This window comes from Parasteatoda tepidariorum, chromosome 5 (assembly GCF_043381705.1).
Source record: "Parasteatoda tepidariorum isolate YZ-2023 chromosome 5, CAS_Ptep_4.0, whole genome shotgun sequence".
NCBI lineage: Eukaryota > Metazoa > Arthropoda > Arachnida > Araneae > Theridiidae > Parasteatoda > Parasteatoda tepidariorum.
In genome coordinates this window covers 27,707,083-27,724,403 of record NC_092208.1, presented here as the reverse complement: position 1 = coordinate 27,724,403, position 17,321 = coordinate 27,707,083, and the positions used below count along the sequence as shown (strand labels likewise).

The 17,321-nt window shown below is 28.5% G+C and overlaps 1 protein-coding gene across 1 annotated transcript in view; it reads left to right on the top strand.

Moving 5' to 3' along the window:
- LOC107447219 (synaptogenesis protein syg-2) overlaps positions 1 to 17,321 on the top strand; it is a 290,007-nt gene that overhangs the window by 207,145 nt on the left and 65,541 nt on the right. Inside the window, exons 2-3 of the mRNA XM_043045385.2 lie at positions 13,333 to 13,689; positions 14,957 to 15,067. Of these exons, the coding sequence (XP_042901319.1) occupies positions 13,333 to 13,689; positions 14,957 to 15,067 (468 nt within the window). The remainder of the gene's footprint in view (positions 1 to 13,332; positions 13,690 to 14,956; positions 15,068 to 17,321) is intronic.

The window sequence follows — 17,321 nt, the reverse complement described above, 5'->3', positions numbered from 1 at the left end:
AATGAATAAGTAAATAAAAAATAAGAAAAGAAAAGCTGGAAAAATAAGTTAAAAAATTTTCACAATTTTTACTTCATGAATTTTCTGATGAATTTTGTGCAACAATGGCAGAAAAACTTCTTTGAAGAAAATAAGCTGTATTCAAAAGCAGCTGTAAGCTGCTCATTCAAAAAAAAGTGCGCAATGAGTTCAAAATTATTCTCATTAAATATGTAATTTTTTTTAAATTCCCATCGCTTAGTTTTTTTTAATCAATTTTAATGCTGTAGTGCTTTGGATAAAAAATTTCCATAGTATTACGGAGTTAATCTAGATAAATGTGTTCAATTATTATTAGAATGTAAATCACAGGTGTATTTTTTTTTCCATTTTAGCTGCTTAAGTTTCATTGCTGATATTTTATCATTTAGATTCTTTTTTGCTAAAAATTTTTCCAAAGTATGAAGAATAATTCAAGTTAAGTCTTATACAATTACTAGATGAATATCTTTTCTTCATACAGGGTAAAAAAAAGTAAACAATCCATGAATCAGTGTACAACATACTATCTTTCAACAAAAAAATGAAAGATTTATATCAACACACTTAATAAAGTTAAAATATATTATGTTTTATTACTTATTATTATTTGTTCAACCAGATGCAGATGTTAGAAGATTCTGGAAAACACCTTTTTAGTAGTTCATCCCATCAAAATAAAAATTTGCTGCATACAATATCATTTAGCATAATGCTGTTTACTTATGTCTGCAGTTAATAGTAAAAATTATCACAGTCAATCAATTTTCTAATGTACTTACATTTACGTGGGGCCGCAAAAAACTACTTTTTCCAGGGCTTATATTAATATTGCACAGTGTTGATAGTGCTTTAATATGTACCAAATCATCCAATTGTATCTATATAAATATATTTGGTACCTATTAAAGCTGCTCCAATTACCATAATATCAGTAGCGACTATTTTAAAAATTAATTAAGTATCATCGTGATTTGTTACATTTCTTTGAAACGAATTAGAATTTTTTTAAAGTTTCATTCCATTCATTTCAATTGAAATTATTTTTTTATTTCAATTTGTACCTAATATTACCAAAATTAATTAAGCATCATTGGTTTCAAACAAGTTCGGTGATTTTCTTTCTTTTCGCTTAAACGGTTTAGTACAATTTTTTTATTAATCTTGCTTAATTTTTTTTGTTTCAAGCAGTACCTTTTCCCAAATTAATTAATCAACATTGACGGGAATAACAATATGGTGATTTTTCTGGTGTTTTATAAACATATAAATAACTTTTTCCATTAAATTTGCTATTTAGTACTTAATTTATTTTTTATTTTAGTCATTACCCATTACCAAAATAAATTAAGCATTATTAGCATCATTAATAGTTTGGTAATTTTTTAGCTTTTTCCAAAACGAATTTATACCATTTGTTTATTTGCTAAATTTATCTACAAAACCTTTTTTTAATTTACTTTTTGTCAATTTTAAGTTGTTGTTTTTTATGAAAACGTTGATAGTTTTCCAAATGTAAGTTTAAACAGTATGAACACGCAATATCAGATAGTTTCAGAAATACTATTAAAGTGACGCAGTCCACCTATGCCACCATGTTCAAATTACTCATTTAGTTTATCTAAGACATCAAACAAAAATAAATAAATATGAAAAACGACTAGCAATAAGCTCCTTTTTTTATTGAATCAAGATATAGTTTAATTTAATGTAATACATAATGCTTAACCAATGGGAAAATTACAAATGAACTAATTTAAAATTTTAAACAAATTTTAGGTGCGGTTACTAAATTTTCCCTTTGTAACTTTCAGAACTCTAGCTCAAATAGTTTAAGAGAAAAGTGACACACGACACGCAAACACTTTATTTTATTATTATAAATAAGTTAAATTAATTAATTTATACTTTGGTGAAAAATCATTGTCAGAATATAACTTTTTTGCGCACCTTTTTTTTTCTTCTTTTTTAAATTTGACAGTTGATACGTCAATAAACGAAGAACTTTTCGACAAATTAAAATTATTTAATTATGAGATAGGTAAACAAATTGGTGCATATTTTTCGCAATATGCATTAGAATTCATTATAACCATTTTGCAATATAATCAGAAAAAATATTTCGTTAATTAAAAAAACAAGCTTTTTGTACAGTGAGTTTAAGAACAAAAAAGGAAATTATATGCCTGTTACCTTCTTTTTACTTTAAAGTTGAAAAGTTTTTTTGTTGAAATTTTATCCTTCGATCTCCGCTGCCAGTCGGAAAAGATCATCAGGAAAATTATACACCCACTTAAAATTGAAAAAAAAAGTCTTCGAGAATTCTGATGTAAAAAAAAAGTACTTCACTGAATATCGTAGCAAAAAGGGGAAAAAAGTGCAGTTCTCTTTCTTTTATTCTTCTAGTTCTACACTTTGAAACTGCAAAAAGATACCTTGATGACAGGCTCCACACCTTCCTTTTGATTTATCATTCCAACCGATGATGGGCATTGTTCGCCAAGATTTGATAGATGACTATCGCCAAAGGGCTGGGTGTCTGACCGTCACATTTCGTACGTTAGAAAGACACTTGCTTGAGAAAAATTCCTGTCAGAAACATACGACTGTCTTACTTTCTGTAGAAACAGTTTCGGATTCCCGTGTAAGAAAATTACCGGTTTTTAGTGAAGCAAATTATAGGTAGTAACATTCTCGCCAACTCGAATCATTTGGGATAACGTTTCTTAAATTAGTGTGTTCTATTTTAGGTGAATGTAGATGTGGAAGATAGGGAATTTTGAATGTAATGTGGTATGAATAATGACATTTCTTTCATACTGAAAGTATTTAAATTGCTGTTTAAAAAAAGGTTGTAAATATTATAAAAGTATGTTTTTATTATATTGGCACACTGGTTTCATTAATAAAAAATTATGTTGGCACAAAATGAAATTTATATTATTGGACTTAGTTTCATCGTTTTAATACAGCTATGAGAGCATGTGAGAGATTAACTTTGAATCATAACTGATACAATTTTGTCCAATAATTTTTAGTGTTAATCTCACATTTTGCGTTAAGGATTCCGTAACCAATTAATGATCAGGTTTGACATCACTATTTCTCAGAACTCGAACATTTTTAAATGAGCTTATAAGAATGCTATTAATTAGAATATAATTTAGTTGCTTCTTAGTTTTTTTAATCTGGTGAAACAAATGAGTTGAGATCAGAGGTTGAAATCCATGGACATTTCTGCATGTCTTTATGTTTGAACTTACAGTTACCAATGATTCATTTCAGTCTCCATAAGAAAACAAAAGGTTAATCTTTTTAATTTCTTACACCAAGTAATTTGCATTCAGCAGGACTTACGTCTTCACTTATGCGTTTTCCAATTTTACTCCTAAGATCTCACTTGACTCCTAACCTCATACTCATGTCGTATATCCTTAACATACTTATATCGTGCTTTGGCGCTATGTTCAAAATATTTCTTTAGCTGATCAGAAAGTATTTCTTTCATTATTTCTCGCATTTGTTGAAATCATATAATTGAATGGCAAATAGCTTATTGTGTTCTGAATAAATTATTTTTACTTAGTCATAGACTGATTTCAGTGATATAAATAAAAATATTTTTCATATTTTTGTTGCTAATTGTAAACAAAGATTTTTACAATCAGTTCAACACACATCCTTTATTTTTCCTTTGCTCCCGAGGAAGCATAATATGGCCTGCTCGACCCCAGCACAAACAAACTAGTCCATATCAACTCTGATATGCTCAAGATACTGAGTTTTCATCTAATAATTTTCATTGATGCATGCCTATGCTTTCGATCTTAATATATAGTTCGTACAGTCGAGAAATTTATTCGTAGTTTGTGCTTAGGCATAATCATTAAATTCATTAATTTATGTTAGACATTATTCGTACATTCATATGTTTAGTCTTATTTGTGCCGAGTCTTTCGCTTAGACTCTTTCTTGGTGTGATTTTTTCATTCCAAAATGGATAACTGTAATTTAGTATAGCAGAAGTTGCTGCCTTAGCCAATCAATATCAATTGGATTCAAACAGAATAAATCAAATTCAAAAACTTAGCTATTTCAAAATCTCTAGTTTATAAAATGATTTTGAGTTGATCTTTAAATATAATTATTTTACTTGCTTACGTATAGAATTTTCACTTTTTACGGTTACAGCCTTTTATTATTTTCTAACATAGAAATCAGAACTTAAGCACATATTATATATAATTGAATTCCCAGACAAAAAAGAAATATAAATTTAATTTAGACAGCTCAAAATATTTAATTTAGTTCGTATTTCTGCCAAATTTTTCAACAGCCACTTCGAAAAAGTTATCTGAATATAACCATTTTTTTTTCTCATTGCAAACGGCAAACCTTAAATATAACTTCCTGAAGAGTAATACGATGTTTAAAAAAATTCAAATTAAGACTTTCAGCCATTTTTTTTCTGAGAAACATTTCTTTTAAAAGTGTAGTCTTGCTGTTTGCAATTAAGTTTAATTCATGTGGGATTATACCTCATCAGCGTTAGGATAGGATTTTTCACAATAAAGAAGTTTAATCTTGTTCATAGCTTCTTCATTTAAGCTCCTGTATTGCTACTCATTATGTTCTTTGAAATTCCTATTTCAATAAAAATAGATTAAAACATGCATAGTTTATAAGCATAAAGAAACCGTTTTTTTTTTTAGTTTCTTTAAAAATAAAAAAGATCAGCTCTAATTAAAAATAGGAAAAGTATAACGGCGAGAAGAAGATATTGCTTCCTCGAAGGAAATAAAATAGCTGTCTAATCTGTGTTTTATTTTGCACATTAAGCTCTATAATATCTTAATAATTAAATCATGAAAATAATTGGTTTATAATAATAGAAATAAAGAACTTTTTTAAGAAATATGTGTACCAATTAAACAAATTCCTTACATTTTATTGATGCTTGATTAAGTACATTTTGGACAATTAATATTTTTTTCCGTCATGTCTTAATCATAACAACAAATTTATGTTATTTTTTCAAACGGTTTTCTGAAAGATTAACTCCGTATTTCCGTAATTTTCAGCTTGGAAGTGTCTTTTTATCGTTTATTATTATATAAAAATACACAGTTTTCGTCTGATCCAAATAGTGGGGCAATTAAACTAGTACAAAGTTTATTATTTTTTTCTTTCTTAAAACTAAATCACTTTCGCATGAAACCCTCCCCCATGATGAAAAAACACTTACCTCAAAATCTTAGTCCAACTTTTGTTAACAAAAGTTTTCTATCCTAAGTTCAGTCCACTATTATCACTATTATGCAAATTTGTTAGCAACAGTGGTTGATACATGATTTGAGGAGTATTTACAGCAACTAAACGTTGTCGAGTTTGAGCATGTGTCTTTTGTAATAGTAAGTAATTAAAAAAAGACTGTAAGTTTTCAACTGCATTGCGATTTCTTATTTTCAAACAAATTGCTTACTAATTTAGTTAAAAAAATACTTACTAATCCACCACTTAGTTGTACATTTGTTCCTTTGTTCTAAAAAAAAATTATAAAACTTGCGAACATAAACTTTTTACAAAAAATAAAGGTGATTCAATATTTTATTTTTTAAACTGAAGCAAATTAGTGAAACATTATTTTTTTATTAATAAACTAATATTATATCTTCATTATAATGCAAACATTACTAATCTACAAACTAATATTATATCTTGATTTTTTAATAAAATTGTTAAAGATGCAAAAGAAAAGGATACAATAAAATTTTGAAGTCGAAAATCCAATTAGACTTTTTGTGTAACTGTCACTTACTTTATTTTATTCGCAACGAATGACAAGTAATAAAATATTTTTTAATTAGAATTTCTTTAATTAATAAATAAGAGTTATTTAATTTCCAAATTGAGAAGCTATATACTGGAAAAAATTATGGTCTAGTAACAAGAAGTATTTATGCTTTCTTTTTCACTCGAAATGCCAATACTATACAGTAAAATAATTTTACCATAATTTTTATACCGTCCGTGAAACTAGGAAATTGCTATTATACAAACAAGATTCACGAAATCTATCAAATTTGCAACAAATGGGCAACAATTTATTTCTTAAATTAAGAACCAAATTTAAACTAATAAAAATATTGCAGTTTTTGTTTTAAATGAAGAGTCGATTTTTTTCTAAATTTCAGTAGTAAAATTCTTAAAACTTGATACATAAATGAATCATAATCTTCATCTACATACTTACTTAAATTTAGAAATCACTATGCGTTGTAACGACCCCAGATTTTCATTATACTAATTCTCGGTCCGAGAGAATGAAATAAGCGCTGACAGGGAAATATTGGCCTTATTCAAAGCAATCTCCCTTGTCAATTGGAGTTCCTTTGGCCTTCTGGTATTGTAAGTACTTTATAACAAAAGCATTAGCACATTTGGCTTGGAGGTGCAACCAGTGAATTATGCCATCGCATGTCTATGCAAGCAAGAATATTTGACAGTTGTTAAGGGGATTTCCCTTTTATAACAGTATTAAATTTCTAATAATGACGGAACATTTGAATTATTAATTTGAATAATATCTAGTTTATTGCGATAATTTAAAATTCAACTTTAGATTGAATGATGTTAATAAATTTAAAAAATATTTAAAATTTTCTTGATTTAGCAGGATTTTCAAATATTTGTTGCATAAAAGAGCTTATTCCCCACAATTTAAATATGAAACTACATTCAGAAATATCATTCTATGCAATTGCGCGTTCTACCAATTACACTGTTTATAATTGTCTTGCTTGCATTATAGTCTACAAAACTAGATTCAAAATTATTGACTTTATGCAAAATGAAATACAGAACTTGGTTTGTGCGAAATTGTTTACCATATGAGTAAAGTAATGAGGAATTTGAAATTGAGGAATACCATACAATTTTTGTATTTTAACAATGATTTAATTGGTTATAGTAAATCCTGAAGAGCTTTTTAAGATTATAAAAATGAGAATATTATCAAAAACGTAAGAATTTGAAAAACAAATACTAATGAAATTGCAATATCGTATGATTGTTTAAAAGTATCAAATATATTAAGATATATTGAAGATTTATCACAAGAGTTGGATAAGCTAAGACTAAGCTGAATTCATAGCTATAAAGTTTAAAATTTCGCATACTTTTTGCAAAAAAAGGAACACTGTTGAAACTTTTATCTCGCGTAATAAAAATAAAATAACGATGGAAGAGAGAGAGGAAGAAAAGTCAATAAAGTATACCTTGATTTTGTGTAACCTGCTCTCATCAAACTGAAATGAATATTTTAAAACCATATCCCTCAAATTTTCTGCCCATTCTTAAAACTCTTTGGCCCAAATAATTTTTTTTTTTTTGCTTTACACTCGAGTCAAAGCTATAATAGTAAACTACATGCAAAGCAAGTTTCGAAAAAAAAAATTCCGAGCTTTTACAATGAACAAGCTTAAATATTTTTAAGGTAATAAACATTTTTATGTACAAAAAGTATCCTCTACTTGGCGAGATCTTTCCCCTGGATGTAAATACGTAAAAGAAATAAAAATTATCCACTGTTAGAAATTTTTTCCAGATGCATCATTGCATTAGCATTTTATAAGCATGACGATGAGAAAAAAATATTCAAAACTACTAGAATATGGCAAAATTTTCTGTGTTTCTAGCTCAATGGAAGCACCAAAAAACTCGGTAAAACATTGTTTTATAATATGTTATAAAGTTTGGTTAATGTGGCAAAATTTGGTACTTTTATACTCATATCTCAGAGCATGACGCGAAAACAATTTATTCGGTTAAATTAACTTTTCAGTTTCGTATTTTTTTTTTCTGAATTCGTGGTTGTAACAATTAATTCTGAAAACCAGAATTTCCGGTGGACCGTTACCATGTATATTGCAATACTCTCAAGTAGATAGCATTTGTGTATATTTCTCTATCTATTTTTTTTATTTGTTTTGTATGTCTGCTTTGTACTATTTCCCCCATATCATCTTGAAGAATAATGTTTAACGTATCGTTGTGCACAAGTTTTCAGTTTATAGAAAGTTTGATTTTTTTTCATATGTAATATGCTGTGACAGCTTGAATTTTTATTTTAGATAAACATGTGGGGACTATAGAAATATTTAGTACTGGAAAAACATAGCAACTCACCGTCATATATATACCAAGTAGTAAATGTGTTGTCGAATTTTACAATCTACAAAACAACACGATCTGCAATATTTAGCTTCTAAAAATTTATTCAATCAACTTAAATACTACATAAGTTATAAATATAACAAAATTGATGTTAATGCAATTCAATGCTAAATAAAATTTTATAATAATTTATTAATTAAAAAAATTAAACAAAATTCAAATATGTCATGACATTTATATAAATTTAAATTTTTAACTAGACCATATATCATATTCTACACTGAGAAAAAAGTGTTCTCGAATCTACCAGTATATGATAAAATTTACCATATTCTAAATCTATGGGAGTATATGAAGAAACCATCTTAATTTTTACCGAAGCACTTTGGTATTGATTTTCGTAAAGTTAACAATAAAATATGGTTTTATAATCTGGGGAAAAAACTAGTTAATTTGTAAAACTTGGTATATTTATCATGATACACTGGAGCCATTTTTTCGGTTAAATTTATTTTTAAGTTTTATATTATTTTCTAAATTCGTGGAAATTAAAACTATAATTTCAGAATTTTCTCTAAACCGTTACCATATGAACGGGAATATTATCAAATGTATGATTTAAATATCGTATATTTTTCTTTACTACCAGAAATGTAACTGAAATATAGTGCGGTAATTTTACCAGAATTTTTTCACTGAGTAAAAATTTTTAAAGAAGCTTAATTCCGAAATGAATAAGGTATCTCAAGATAATTGTGGCAAAAAAGCTAGTATTGACGGATTTTATAAAATATGTTGTTGTTTTTTTGTTTTTTTTTTTTTGGCTCCTAGACATTTTATGTATCAATTGTTTCCGTTATTATAATCCAGATATTTCCAGATTTTTTCAAAGAACATCTTGAGATAAAAACCTATTTTATACATGGAAAAAATAAACTGTTTTTGAGTGTAATGAAGTTATCTAGACAAAATTCTATAAACTTTTAAATGCTTATCTAGAAACAGTACTAAGGAACTTTTTTTGTTGTAAAAATACCACTTTTGGTGAAAAATGGGTCTTAATATTAAATCATCTCAAATTACTCATGTATCAAAATATATTAAAATTTCCTATAAAAACATATTTCGTGTTTGAAATGGTCATGGTAAGATATATAAAAACTAAAATGCTCATTAAAAAGTACTCATTTTGCTAGCAAATTCATTTTCGCCTCTAGTGAATTTTGATTGACGTTTGTGATAGGGAAACAATAAATAAATAAATCATTGGTTTTGGCTTTAATATTAGAGATATCGCTTTCATAACGTCAATGATGTCATCACAGCTTGGTATTTCCCAGCTGTTTAGCCGTAATATATAGTTTGTTGACTTTAGATCAATAACCAACTACGGCATAACAAATGACATTTATCGACCCTATCAGCTATAAATCATTTACGAGCAACACTGAAATATTCTAATTTTGATGCATTATTTAATACTGGGCAGTTAACAACGTGACTTTTGCACAGTTAGAATAAATTAATTATTTAATTTGCCAGTAAATAACTGGTTAAAATAAAAAACACAGTAATATCAGTGTGGCGGGAGATTTTTATGAATTTTTTTTTTTATAGTAGATAAGATTTTCTTAATATATAGTTTAAACTTAGTATTTTTTTTTGTCATTCTTTCAAATATCCTTTTCAAACATTGTAGTGATATTTATGCAACTTGAATAGGTAACTCAAAATTTGAAGTATGTTTTTCATGAAAATGTGTTATTATAATAAGCGTAATAATAATTAAATAATATAAATAATAATACTGAAATAATAATAATAATGAAAAATTGATAATAACAAAATAATAATAATAATAATAATTAAATACTAATAATAATGAAGTAAAATCACGAGAAAAATTCGCGAGGAACCTAAAAACTGTTTCTCATTATGGACCCTGTCTAGTAATTAATTACTACTCATCTTTATATTAAAATTATTTCAGTAAGTCGATAATTTATCTCTTTTATAATTAATTTAGAATCTTTCGAAAATTATTATTTTAAAATCTAATAAAATTCTGAAATAATTGAAATAGCTATTAATATAATAAATAGATAAGATAGCATAATTACCTTTAAAGCAAATTTTAATATCTTATTTTCTGAAAGTTTAATTACGCTAAAAAATTGTATTATAATAATCGCAATTACTTTAATTCTTGCATTAATGAAGAAAAAAGTTTAAAATTAATAACAGCGGAATATATTAAATTTAATACAATTCAAGTACAAGATAAATGCTATTGTAATTTTCTCCTTAATTAAATTTCTGTTTAACCAGACATTTTCCTTTATTTAATTTTTTTTTTAGCTCTTTACTTTGAATTTTGATAAGATATTCAATAACCACACTTTCGTTGAAAGCTGTTTACTTTTAAAAAAATATCCTTACATGGCCTTTTAAGGCGGATTATATTTTAATATCTGAACAACTCGCACTTAAATTTCCAGAATATGTAGGATTAAAGCGAACTTGTAAAAACACAATATATTTTTTTAGCATCATCTTTACGCAAGACTTAATTCACACTCACCTTTTCAAAATGCTTCATATTTATAATGATTAATAATGACTTAATTAATGTATTCCGATGAAAATACTTCGAGATAATAATTAAATTTCTCATTACATTTACTTTCAATTTAATTGTTTTCAACGTTGTCAAATCTCAAAAGGTAAGTCAAGGGCTTACGTAAAACATATTTTTCGATTGTTATTTATTTAAACAGATCACTTAATGTATCTTAAATAAAGTTGCATAACTTTTTTTTTTATCTTCAACAACATTTTTGAAGTTAATTATTTCGTATTTGTTGTCTTATTTATTTAAATAACTAACTTTATTTCTAAGCTTCATTACTTTTTTCTTAAAAGTTATAAGAATTTTTTTTAGATGCAAATGAAAAATAAAAATTATATTCCTACTTTATTTCGTATTTTAAATTATATTTTAGTCCAAATAGAATAACTAAAAACTTTATGATAGTTTCTTATTTATTAATTTTTTTTTTAGTGAATTCAGTATTTACAGTTGCTTTTTGTGAAATATATTATAATATTTTTTGAAAATTTACTAATCATGGTTTCTATGATTTTCAAGAAAAGTGTTTGAATTAATTTGTTTATTAAATGACCTAGATATTTCGATATGGTCTCTGGTAATTCTTGGTCTGAATTAATACATAATGATTAACTATACGCTTTGCTTTGACCCTTTCTCCTACAGCAGTAAATATACTGAAGAGGACACTATAACGAGAGAGAAACTTTGTGTGACAAATTTTGTTTCCCCTTCAATGTTATTGTTTAAACGAAAGTGAGTTCTGGTAAACGTAGAGTAAACCATGAAGTTAGAAATTCTGAGAAAAATGTTTTTGAAATAGAAAAATATGCGATCCTAAAATTATAAATCCTAATATTAAAATTAATTTGTCCGCATTTTAAAACTTCATATTTTACTCCTGGTTTATTTGAACTCAATATTTTTTTGTATTTTAACTTTAAATTACTTATGGAGGTAAAAGAGAATTTCCCATAATTGGTTACTATAATGGTTTGCCAGTATAGCGCCCTATTAAATTAATGGGGCATGCTAAATTATTTTTTCCAATAATGACTTATGACAGTATGCCTAAACTGTTAGACATTTCTGGGAAAAATAAATAAATAATAATTTTTTAAATTTTAATTTTAACATATTCAAATAAAACAGTCAAATAATCATAAATACACTATATAACAAAAAAATCGACGCACCAAGAAGCAATCATCCGATTGCTTTGAAATTTCGTATACATGAATGTGGCGACAGGGGACGTATAGTCCTTAGCGACGAATCCCGCTTCCAACTGTGTCCTGATGATCATCGACGACGTGTTTGGAGACGCACAGGGCAGAGGGGGGATACTGCCTTCACTATTGCACGCCACACAGGCCCTCATCAAGGCAATATGGTCTGGGGTGCCATTTCCTCTGACAGCCAGACCCCTTTGGTCGTCATTAGAGGTACTCTTACTGCACAGCGGTACGTCGACGACATCCTAAGACCTGTTTTGCTACCGTTCCTTTTGCAGCGCCCTGGGCTGGTTTTTCAGCAGGACAATGCCAGACCACATACGGCACGTGTTTTTATGAACTGTCTGCAAGCTTGTCAAACTCTTTCTTGGCCTGCCAGATCACCAGATCTCTCTCCCATCGAGCATGTCTGGGACATGATGGGAAGGCGATGGCGGAATGTTGGTGACCTCGTTTAGCAATTTGATCGAATTTGGCAGGAAATACCGCAAGAGACCATCCGGGAGCTTTATCGGTCTCTATGCCACGCCATGTAGCAGCTTGTATCCAGGCTAGAGGCGGGTTTAACTTATTACTGTAACTCTGCAATTAAATGTTCAATTGTTCTGAAATTTTAATCATTTACTATTCTGTACATTGTCTTCCTATCCACCAATTTTCGTTTCAATTTGACGACTCCTTCTTAGTGCGTCGATTTTTTTGTTATAGAGTGTAAGATGGTAATTAAACTAACTGTGAGTTTATGAGCTGCCTTCACCAAATCCGGTTAAACAATCAGAATTTTATCGGAACAACTAAAGCTATAATGAAGATAATTAGTTTCTGGTGACAGCGTATACATTACAATCAAGAGGCCTAATCTGTCAGTCTCATTAACGACAGAACTTAAGCTCGAGTCCCTGCGTTGACACCATAATATTTCCTCAATTCCCTTCAAAACATGAAGAGTTTCAAGGGTTCTGCATTATCGAATGCCCATTGCCTAACGAAGTGCCTAGCTGCTATGTCCAGTTAAATTTCTTTTTTGAGATTTTGAAACCATATTAGTTGTAAATGGCTAAAAAAACACATAGTTTTGTATTTATGGTTTAAAAACCATACTAGCTATAATTGTTTTCAAAATCGCAAAGGTTAAAATATTCCTTATCGTAAAGTTTATGGTTTATCAGATACTGCTACCGGTTATTTTACTATAAGTTTAGAATGAAAATTCAAGTAACGTAAGCTACTAGCAAGTAGTAATTTAATACAATTTTTTTAATTTACAACAACTAATCTGACTTTCTTTACTTTTAGAAACACCCGAGGCGCCAACGATAGTTCTTGGTGTTGCAGGATCACCAGTACACCTTCCATGCAACATAACCCCACCCGGAGAAGAAGATGCTGAAGATGCCATAGCCCTTGTTCTTTGGTACAAAGATGAATCCACAACGCCAATTTATAGCCTGGATGCTAGGCAAGGTAGTTTAGATCAGGCACGCCATGCAGCAAAAGACAGTTTAAATACCAGAGCTCATCTAACGATATCAGATCGACCAGCCTATTTAAAACTTGATCCAGCTATGATGGAAGATGAAGGCGAATATAAATGTAGAGCAGACTTCAAAAAAGCAAGAACGAGATATATGTCAGTGTATTTAAAAGTAGTGGGTAAGTTAACTTTGTCATTATTTTATCTCCTTGTAGTTGTCACATAGTATGCGTAAACAAACTATTTCTTATTTTTGTTCTCAATCCTTTGACAATTAATTAAACATATTTTTATGTATTTTTTACTGTTGTGTATTAATTTGCATCAATATAAGTGAAAAAATATTATATTTAGCATTTTAATAATTTATGTTTAAGAAATACAACATGATACACCAGTGTCTTCTTTTGGGTTAAAGGTAAAATCTTCTAAGCACGGCTCATTTCAAAACAATTTCAAATTTGCTCTTATTTGCTGTTATTTAGATCTTATTGAATCAATTATTCATCAATGAAATTTCTTTTATTTATAAAATCAATTACTGATAAATCGTTAAACATAAATCATAAAAAAACTCAAACTATTTTTTTATGTATTTATTTTTAATTTCAGTAGAAATATAATTTCGATAATACATTAGATAATTTCTAGTAACTGTTATAATGGTTTTTATAATTAAAAAATACAAAAATATATTTTTAGATGTAATTAGAGAGTCAGAAAAAATATATATGAGACATCAATGTCTCGCCGGCATCAAAGGGTTAAATAAGATTAATGTATAGAGTCCTTGTGGTAATAACGATATTTTTTTTATAAATCTAGAGAAAAATGTCGTAATAAGAAATAACAGTTTACAAAAGAGTAAAATATAATTAAATATCGAATTTTAATACAGCATAATACTCGTATTATACAAGCAGGAAGTAAACATGCAATATTAATAAAATTATTACAAGAAATGGTAGTTTTTCGTTAGTAGCGGGTAAACCCAACTTTTCATTATAAATATTTTTCTTCTTTTTTTTTTTAAATTTTGTGGTGACAGACGCTTTTTTATATAAAAAAAATAAGTTGAATTTTCTTAAGAACGGTCAACAGAAAATAACCCAATATATTAAAGTTATTTTACTTTATATAAATGATAGTTATTTGATGCTTTTCCTTATAATCCTTAATATACAAAAGTTTAATGAATTAAAAATAAAGAAAATTTAACCATATTATATTTTGATAAACACGGTAAGTAAATTAAAATAGTTTTATCCAGATAACATAATACTCCAAATGATATTGCAACGGCTTAGAACACGAAAAATGATTTGGGATATTTTTTACATAGAGATTTAGTTAACTAGAGTATTATATGAGTATAAAAGCTAAAGTAATGTATTGTTAGTTATATTTTTAGACCAAGAAACACTAATACTTGCACAAATTTTACAGTACCACCTGGAAAACCAATGATTACAGATAGAAATAAAGAAGTTTTGCAAAGTCTAATAGGTCCATACAATGAAGGAGATCCATTGGTTCTTTTGTGTGAAGTAAAAGGCGGTAAGTAAATAAAATGTTTACACAGATAACTTATCAATTTATATTGTTCAAATAACCAAGTCTCACTTTCTGAGGACTGTCAAATAAACAGACACAGGATGTCCTAAAAATGATTGATAATTTATAAATCCAATTAAAGAAAAAAGGTCGCAAAATAAAAGTGTGCGGTTTCCGGTGTTCTGCTTTATAAACTTGCTCATTTTTCTTTCGGTTCAGTAAAATTCGAAGTTCAGAACAAGCACATGAAGCTGCTAACTCCTGACATTTTTTCACTCAATTAAATGTCTTTCAATCATGTCCGTAAAGAGTATTGTACCATTAAGAATAGTGTCATGATAGTAATTAAGGATAATGCCATCTCCGGCAAATAAAATTTCAGAAACGAAACAAAAGTGACTTATTCCTAAAACCCTTAATTTAAATAAAAGATAGAGTACAGAAGAGATGGTGTATGTGTGATTCCAATCATAAAAGCAATGAGCTTTGCTCCCTGGAAGAGTAGTAAAGAATTATTCTTTCGAAAACTTCATATTACATAGTTTGTATGATGACTATTACATTGTATGTTTTCCATGCAATGGAATACAGTCCTTACTACGTCTATAGGCATCCTGAATATCAAAATATAATTTGGTCAACTACTCCACTCAGCAAGAAATGCTCTCTGAAGTTCCGGTACACACATAAAAGGTGTTTGACGAGCTGCAACTCGTTGGTCAAGTATATACCACACAAGTTCTATCGAATTCCATTCCGGCGAGAATGCTGACTATTCTATACAGGTGATATCCTAAAATTGAATGCATTCGCTTACAATGCTTGCTCGGTGAAGATGAGTGTTGTCATCCATAAACTCAAATTCTATGCCCATGGAACCTTTAAATAAGCGTATATGTAGCTTCAGAATAATGTCAAGATAAATTTAGAGTGTCATGTTTTCAACTTGAACACGCTGATTTGTTTCGAAGCCGATTATAATTCCATCACGAGCGATCAATCATGAACAACAGAAATGGTGTAATTCAATGATGTTTTCTTGGTGGTAACGGATACTTCATATGAAAATTCGACGTGAATCAGATTGCCAGCTAAACCTGTGCTAGTCGGAAAACATCCCACAAGACCACTTGATAATATACACATTGCATGTGGTCTACTCCAGGCTAATCGCAGACGGAAGTGAGCTTCCATAAGCGAAACAAATTTGACAAGACCACGAGCAGCAAACCATTGTTTCCTAAACGTCTGTACACGGCTTGTCTTAAAACAGTTACCTTAAAACAGATAGCTGACTTGACAGCTTGGTTGCTATGCTCCATCTGTTTCATTTAGTAGACACTGTCAAATACCGGTTACCATTCGGCATTGTAACTTGGGATGTGACCTATACAGTAACGTCTACTGATATTTCCAACATCTTGGAATCGTTTCCAAAGCCTAGAGACGACAATTTGGGCAATTCCAAGTTCCTCGAATTCTTGAATATGTGTATGTCAACATTCCAGGAGGTATATAATTCTATCACATAAGAAGTCACCCACATGTGTCCTTCGTGTCATAACTATCCAGTTATGGAACTGAGTGACTTACTGAACTCTTATGAACAATTGTAATTATTTGCAATTATTCCTTGGAAACACCTTTCTTACGCTCTCGTCATTGTCACGTACTGTCGTTATCTGTAGGCTTCCTGTAATTTGCATATTATTTTTTAAAACTTGTGTTGTGATAATTCTACTGGTGAAATTTTTACTTTAATGCTAAATTTCCGTTTGAATAAAAATGATAGTTAATTTGTAGACATGATTGCACTTGAAGAGCCCTATAATTTTTTTTTGTATGGATTTGGGGAGCGCCATCTGTTGGTGATATTTGATACTAATTTTATCATGCTATTAAACCGTAATTTTAATGACATTCGGTTTTCTTTTAATTCCACTTAATTTTAATAAAATTTTCATTTGAATTTTAAATACTTAATTTCCATAACTTGTCAGCCATTTTTGAGACTCCTAGTACAAAATTAATTAATACTGTTTATCCATTTAGGTAAATTGTATTCTGTTGTGGTAGACTGGGCATTTTTGTTATAAAGAATTGTGATTGGTTTTTATTCTGTTTATATTACAACTAGCTATTTTTTCCCTTTTTTTTTAAAAAAAAAACTCAAGTTTAGATAATTATTAATCAAAATTTGTTTTTAAATATTTCAAAAAATATTAAAGGTGTATGTATTTATTTCATAGATAAAAAA